Genomic DNA, 8,177 nt, shown 5'->3' with positions numbered 1-8,177 from the left:
ATCAATAGCTATTATGTACTACTAATCCCAAAATAGCATTCATTAAAACAACTTAATCATTTAATTGTACACCTAAACACTCAAGAAGAACGAAATAAACATTTAACACAATAGAATAAATACATTAATCAAGAGAACTATAAAGCACTAATTAGTTAAAAATCATAACTTGGGTTTAAAATATCCCCAATCACAAATATAATTAGTTACCCATGAATTATTCATAAATAACTAACAATTTCTTACAAAACATTGATGGAAAAAGTGAAAAGAAAAACTTATTGATAAAGAGAGAAATGGTAGAAAATCCTTCAATATCAATGGGTCATCTTCTCCAAGCTAATGCACCATCTCCACGTTCCAATCTTCCCCAAAATATCCAAGAAAATATAGGTGAAAGGAAAAAAGAAAAAGAAAAAAAAAACTAGAGACAAAAAGAAGAAGAAGAACCGACTGTTCCCCTCAAGTTCCAAGTTTTGTGTTTGGTTGAATATTTTAAACTAAAACCTAAAGAAAATTGCAACATTGGTCCCTTGGATTTTGAAAACAATTAAAAATGGCCCGGTGGCGCCTGGGCGCTACAGTTTCTATTTTCTACTCGAGCTGGGCATAGCGTCGCCCAACTTACTGAATTTTTATTTATTTATTTAGAAACATCCTCTTTTAACGTCTTCATGCTTTCTTTTTCGTCTTTTCTTACATAAATACCTTCTAATCATCGTTCAAAGCCGGGTTTTCACCTACACAATAAAAATAACTAAACTAAATAATAAATCGCTAATGAAACTTACAAATATCTAAGTTTAATGACCTGAAATAGTGCAAAAACCCGCACTTATCACACCCCCAAATTTAAATCCTTGTTAGTCCTCGAACAAAGCCATACAAACAAGCATACAAACACGTAAATTAAAACCATAAGATAATACTATAATAACAAACACTCCAAATGTTAGATAGTTTGTCACTTTGCTTCAAGCCTTACATTATGCAACTAACTTATGAAATGTTTACAAAAATACTACAACAAATACTCTTTAACTTACACTATGCTTGACTTGTGTGTGTGTGTGGTCATTCCAATTCATCGCAATACATAAGTTGGTGATTTTCCTGACCCTCAATGGTCAAATTTTCCTTTCTCACTCATGGGATGTACACTCCTCCAAACTTGATATTTTCACTCTAGCCCAAGGTGTCAAAAACTTAAGGTTGCCCTCAAATCACTCAATCTTTCCCTCTCAAATTTGGTTAGGTTGAATCGATAAAATAGATCATCTAATCATGTATTAATTCGCCAAAAAATTTAAGTGCTTAGACCACAAACTTATGTTAGGCAAATTACTCACAATTCATCGATTCTTCAACAAAATCACCCCTAGATGCTTATAGCATCCCTTTTATTTTTCTTCATTTTTCCAATGTAGGTAGTTCTTGCTCTAGTCCCTAAGGATAGCCTTCTTCATTCGTAGATCGTCTCCTACACATTGGTGATGCATAGGGCCATATTACTCAATGCTGACTCACAATCCTTAGTGTAGGCAACTTTTTCCTATATATATATTTTGATTATGAAATATCAATAGATGGAAAATAATATTTAACTTTTATTTGAAGTCTAAGAACATTCCACAAAATCAATCACTGAGTCAGGAATTAATACAATTCTAAATAATTTCTTTCACCAGTTCAACCACCTCCCAAACTTATCCTTTCATTGGTAGAGTAATTGAAGAGTTTCTAATAGCATGGTCATTTAAGTTCGTTAACAACCTACAAGTGCAACCAACAAGTGCGTGTGATGAATCTCATGACCCAAGTGCTTAATAAAGAGTCAATCATGGAATAAATGGATGAAAATAAACAACATTTAGCATTCATGTTCCCAATTTATAAATCAATGCAATGCAACATTCAAAAGGCAATTGGCAAAACTATCAAACAACACAAACAAGCATAAAAGCAAGTTTTTAATCCAAAATTTGAGTTTTAGCGAGAACAAATTTAGCACAAACCACAAAATTACCACAAAAAATCTAGCACACATTATCTCACCCTCAAACTTAAATTGCACAGTGTCCTCAATGTAAAAGCAAAAAGAAATAGAAAGCGCAAGAGGTTCAAATACTATCCTAGTGGTGATGACGGTGATGGCTATGATGATGTTTTGGGGACCATTGGTGACAAAAATTCACAAAAAAAAGTGTCATCTCTCATGCTTCTTCGATTGGATCCTCCAATCGCATTTCCTCCATGTTTCGTGATACGAAGGGTTCAAAATATGGCTTTAATCGATGCCCATTTACCTTAAACTCTTTCTCAGTCTTAAGGCTGTTGATTTCCACTACACCATGAGGAAAGACATTAGTAACAACAAAAGGGTCAATCCATCGAGAACGTAATTTACTTGAAAATAACTTGAGGCGCGGGTGGAAAAGAAGAACTTTTTGTCCAAAAACAAAAGCCTTTCTTGAAATCATTTTATCATGGTATGCCTTAGTTTTTTCCTTGTAAATTCTTGAAGTTTCATAGGCGTTATTTCGAATTTCCTCAAGTTCATTGAGTTGAAGCTTTCTTTGATCAACCGCTACACCTAGGTCTATGTTGCATTGCTTGACTGCCCAAAATACCTTGTGTTTGAGTTCAACTGGGAAACGACAAGGCTTGCCATAATCTAACTGATAAGGGGACATGCCAATCTGTGTTGTATGCCATCCTATAAGCCTAGAGTGCATCATTGAGGTGGAGACTCCAATCCTTTCTATTGGGATTCATAGTTTTTCGAGGATGGATTTAACCTCTCGATTAGACACTTCGACTTGCCCACTAGTTTGTGGATGGTAAGGTGTAGCCACTTTATGGGTGATGTTGTATCTTTTCAATAGGGTCCAAAAGGAGCGGTTACGAAAATGTAGTCCTCCATCGCTAATAATAGCTATTGGTGTTCCAACCCTTGCACCCATTTTGACACATAATCAACGGCAAGACTGATGTAAAGGTTACCATAAGATGAAGGGAAAGGTCCCATGAAATCAATGCTCCAAACATAAAAAATTTCAACAAAAAGTATGGGTGTTTGTGGCATTTGATTTCGGGCTCCCAACATACCTACTCTTTGACATCGATCACAAGATTTGCAAAAGAGGTATGCATCTTTGAATAGGGTAGGCTAATAGAATCCACTTTCAAGCACCTTGAGAGCAGTCCTCTTTGCTCCAAAATGTCCACCACATGCATAGGAGTGACAGAAGGTAAGTATTGAATGAAATTCATTTTCATGCACGCACATTCTTGTCAATTGATACGGACAGTGTTTCCACAAGTACTGCTCTTCCTACACAAAATACTTGGCTATCGCCTTGAGTTTTTGCCTTTGAGCGATGGTCAAGTCACTTGGAATTTTCTTAGTGACTAAATAGTTCACTACATCCACAAACCAAGGAGATGTGTCTATGACGAGAAGCAATTGTTCATCGGGGAAGCTTTCTTGCAATGGGAGAGTTTCTCTCTCATGGATAAGGTAATTGAGGTGATTGGCCACAGAATTTTCACTCCCCTTTTTGTATTTAATCTCAAGGTCGAACTCTTGTAAGAGGAGTATCTATCTAATGAGCCTTGATTTTGCCTTTTTCTTGGCAAGAAATTACCTAAGAGTTGCATGATCAAAAAAGACAGTTACTTTAGTGTCAATAAGATATGAACGAAATTTCTCTAAGGAAAAAATAACTGCTAAAAGCTCTTTTTCAGTAGTTGAGTAATTGAGTTGGGCATCATTCAAAGTTCTTGTTGCATAAGATATAACTTGAGGTGTCTTTTCAACTCGTTGTCCAAAAATGGCTCCCAATGTAAAGTCACTTGCATTACACATCAACTCAAATGGCTTGTTCCAATCCGGTGGTTGAATGATGGGTACCGATTTCAAAAGTTCCTTCAAGCTCTCGAATGCCTTTTTACAATTTGCATCAAAATGAAATGGCACCTTCTTTTGCAATAGCCTGCATAATGGTCTTGCACATTTGGAAAATTTCTTAATAAACCTTCGATAAAATCCTGCATGTCCAAGCAAAGAACGAATCTCCCTTACACTTTTTGGAGGAAGTAAAGAGCGAATTAAATCAATTTTAAATTTATCAACTTCTATCCCCTTGGACGAAATGACATGGCCTAACACTATGCTTTGATCAACCATAAAATGACATTTTCCCAATTAAGTACTAGGTTAGCATCCATATATCTCTTAAGCACAAGTGTTTCCAAGCAGCTATCAAAGGTATTACCATAAACACTAAAATCATCCATAAAGACTTCAATGATGCTTTTAATATAATCAGAGAATACAATTATCAGGCATTGTTGAAAGGTTGTGGGAGCATTGCAAAGGCCGAAGGGCATGCACCGATAAGCAAAGGTACCAAACAGACAAGTGAATATTGTTTTCTCTTGGTCTTCCGGAGCAATTACAATTTGGTTATAACCTGAATAACCATCAAGAAAACAATACTGATAATGACTTGCTAACCTTTCCAAAATTTGATCAATAAAGGGTAAAGGAAAGTGATCTTTTCGGGTTGCACAATTAAGTTTTCTGTAATCAATACAAACCCTCCAACCTGTTTGGACCCGAGTTGGTACAAGCTCATTCTCTTCATTCGTTACCACTGTGATTCTGGACTTTTTTGGAACAACTTGAACCGGGCTTACCCACTTGCTATCGGACATGGGAAAGATGACACCAATGTCTAGCAATTTCAAAATTTCTTTCTTCACCACCTCCATCATAGGAGGATTCAAGCGATGTTGTGCTTCTCTTGATGGCTTTGCTCCATCTTCGAGTAATATCTGGTGCATACACATAGAAGGGCTTATCCCCTTGATATCGACTATTGTCAACCAATAGCTATTTTATGTTCCTTGAGCACACGGATAAGCCTATCTTCTTGAAGTGTTGTGAGATTCTTTGCAATGATCACCGGTAGTGTTTCCTCCTCTCCCAAATATACATACTTCAAATGATCAGGAAGAGGTTTGAGTTTCAAAGTGGGGGCCTGCATCACTGAAAGTAAAAGTTTCTCTTTAGATATCGGAAGAGTAATACAGGAGAGATCATACCTTGGTGGAATACTTGGTAGTGACTCAAGTGATGCCACTGTTTCAATAAAATCCTTGAACACTTGTAAATTCTTGCTCAACCCGATGAGATTGCTAACATCAATGCTTTTAATCAAAGTGGTATTCAATGCATATTTGTTTGATAATTCAAAAACTTTGTGTACTAATGAATCTATTATATCAATTGAAAAACAAGCGTGATCATCACTAGGATACCTCATTGCTTCAAAGATGTTGAAGCGAATAATCTCACCATCAAACTCCATTGTTAATGTACTATCATGCACATCTATCTTCGTACACGCAGCTATCATAAATGGTCTTCCCAAGAGCAACGGTGGCGACAAAGATATTGGTTTATCTTGCATATCAAGAACGTAGAAATCTGCCAGAAAAATCAATTGATTTACCTGCACCAAAACATCATCCAACACACCCTTTGGAAATGCATTAGATCTATCAGCAACTTGAATAATAATATCGGTTTCTTTAAGTGATCCTAGATTTAAGGAAGCATAAATAGAATATAGCATGAGATTAATAGATGCTCTTAAATCTAGCATGGCCTTTTCAAATCTAGTGTTACCAATTATGCAAGGGATGCTAAAACTTCCAGGGTCTTTACATTTTGGTGAAAGTTTCTTTTGCAAGACTGTTGAGACATTTTTCCCTACACTTTCCACTTCATTACCTTTCAATCTATGCTTGTTAGTGCACAAATCCTTGAGGAACTTTGCATAACGAGGCACTTGATAAATTGCATCCAAAAGTGCTATGTTCACTTGAATCTTGCGAAAAGTTTCCAAAATTTCCTTTTGGACTTTGCAAACCTGCTAGGAAATGGAGGGGGAGGGAACATAAGTCGTAATAGAACTTTTAGATTCTACCTTAGATCCTGTAGTTGGATTCGTAACTTTATCTTTTTCAAATGCTAAGTTCTTCTCTTACATTGACTCCTCAACTGGATCTTTCATTTTCCTTGGTGCCTCTTCCAAAATTTTTCCACTTCTTAGTGTCATGGCATTAGCATTTTCTCTCGGGTTGATTGCTTGAGAAGGAAGTTTTCCCGATTCTTAAGCCTCCAATTTACCCACAGTGTTGGCCAATTGGCTCACTTGTGTCTCTAAATTCTTAATTGAGGTCTTTGTCTCTTGTTGAAATTGTATTGTACTAGAAGTCAAGGACTTAACCATATCCTCAAGAGACATCTTTGAACTTTGAGGTGGAGTTTGTTGACGAGGTTGAGGGTGTTGTGGTTGACTTTATTGATTGAACCCCAAGGGATGATTAAACTATGATTGTAGAGTTATGAAATGATTACCTCTATAACTGAGATTAGGATGATCTCTAAATCCAGGATTATATGTGCTAACATATGGATCATATCTCTATCTCTGTTGCATTGGAAATCCCCCAATGGCATTCGCTTGCTCTGAGGCTCCTTCTTGTAGTGTCGAGCATACCTCAGTAGGATGTCCCACAATAAAACAAATTCCGCACACTTTTGCTTGTTGTATTGTCCCAAGTGCCATGTGTTGCACACGCGATGTAAGACTGGCTAATTGTCGTTCAATTTGAGAGGTTGCTCCTACCTCACTTGCTTGTTTAACCGGTGCCGTTTCTCTACTACCAAATCGTTGTGAGTTTGCGGCCATGTTGGCTATCAAATCCCTAACAGCTGTTGGTGTTTTATCCATTAAAGCTCCTCCACTAGCTGCATTAATCATATTTTTCTCCATCGGGAGTAATCCTTCATAGAAGTATTGTAAAAGTAATTGCTCTCTGATTTGGTAGTTTGGGCAACTAGAACATAGCCTTTTGAATCTCTCCCAATACTCAGAGATTTTTCCCTTGAGATTGTCGAATGCTACAGATTTCTTTCATGATGTTTGTAGCCTTTGAAGCTGGGAAATATCTCTCTAAGAAAAGCTTTTGCATTTCATTCCACGTGATAATAAGACCGGCTGGCAAATAGTAGAGCCATTCCTTAGCAGTGTCTGCAAGAGAAAAAGGGAATGCCCGCAATTTCACTTGCTCTTCCGATATACCTGCAGGTTTCATGCTTCAGCAAACCACATGAAACTCCTTCAAATGCTTATTTGGATCCTCTCCGACGAATCCATGAAATGTGGGAAGTAGATGAATCATCCCTGACTTTAGTTCAAATCCCACCTCCACTTGAGGATATTGAATGCACAGAGGTTGTTGAACAAAAGTTGGAGTTGCAAGTTCCTTTAAGGTCCGATTTGCATCCACCATTTCGGCTCTATGTGTTTGGAGTCACTTGAGGATTCAATGCTCAATTGCCTTAGATGTCTAGTTGGAGAAATATCTTCTCCACTTTCCGATGTGTCAGCCTCTTTTTTTGATCTTAGGTTGTAATGTGTTATAGGCTTTTTGCTCATTCACAACCTAAATAACGAAGAAAATAACAAAAATAAATAGAAAAACAACAAAGAGAAAAATATTGCAATTGACAAATTGATAGAACAATCCTCAGCAATGGTGCCAAAATTGATACATAGCATATCATGTTTCGATTACTTTTCCTTACTTAACTTAAATGCGTTGTCTTAAATAGTATTATGGCAAGTAAGGGTCATTTCCTGCAAAGGATTGATTCAATTATGTCGATTGCGCACTAAAAAGTAAAATTAATAATAATATACAAAATAGATTAAATGGGGAGTTTGTTAAACTAAGGAAAGCGATAAATTTAAACTATAAAAGACTTAAAATTTGAAATAAACAAATTGGTTCTTGATTGAATGTGAGAAAATGTGATTGGGGGATATTTCGTCACAACGAGAATGATTTTCATATCAATTACCACAATAGATTTCGTTCTCAAGATTAACAACAATTCGAGAATAATTACAAATTCAATTACCTCAATCTCTTTTTACATATTAGTCGAATAAAACAAGCTCTTTACTCAATCCTATTCATTAAACAACCTAGAACAAGTTCTCTAGATTTTATTTAATGAACACATTACGACAAAATAGATGAATTGAATTAAGGGTAAACTCGCATGCTCGGTTTACTAACTTAAGTGTTAATTCACA

The 8,177-nt window shown here is 36.3% G+C and overlaps 2 protein-coding genes across 2 annotated transcripts; both read right to left on the bottom strand.

The window, feature by feature from the left end:
- Positions 1-2,213: 2,213 nt before the first annotated feature.
- LOC111392802 lies at positions 2,214-3,279 on the bottom strand. Its single transcript, XM_023018195.1, has 2 exons — positions 3,113-3,279; positions 2,214-2,724 (listed from the first exon to the last, which is right to left on the bottom strand). The coding sequence occupies exons 1-2, from the start codon at positions 3,277-3,279 to the stop codon at positions 2,214-2,216; spliced, it is 678 nt and encodes a 225-aa protein (XP_022873963.1).
- A 1,607-nt stretch (positions 3,280-4,886) lies between these two features.
- LOC111392801 lies at positions 4,887-6,317 on the bottom strand. Its single transcript, XM_023018194.1, has 2 exons — positions 6,225-6,317; positions 4,887-5,939 (listed from the first exon to the last, which is right to left on the bottom strand). The coding sequence occupies exons 1-2, from the start codon at positions 6,315-6,317 to the stop codon at positions 4,887-4,889; spliced, it is 1,146 nt and encodes a 381-aa protein (XP_022873962.1).
- Between the last annotated feature and the right edge of the window lie 1,860 nt (positions 6,318-8,177).

Source organism: Olea europaea, unplaced genomic scaffold, assembly GCF_002742605.1.
Source record: "Olea europaea var. sylvestris unplaced genomic scaffold, O_europaea_v1 scaffold980, whole genome shotgun sequence".
NCBI lineage: Eukaryota > Viridiplantae > Streptophyta > Magnoliopsida > Lamiales > Oleaceae > Olea > Olea europaea.
The sequence above is the reverse complement of the archived record's forward strand: the minus strand, read 5'-3'. Positions and strand labels throughout refer to the sequence as shown.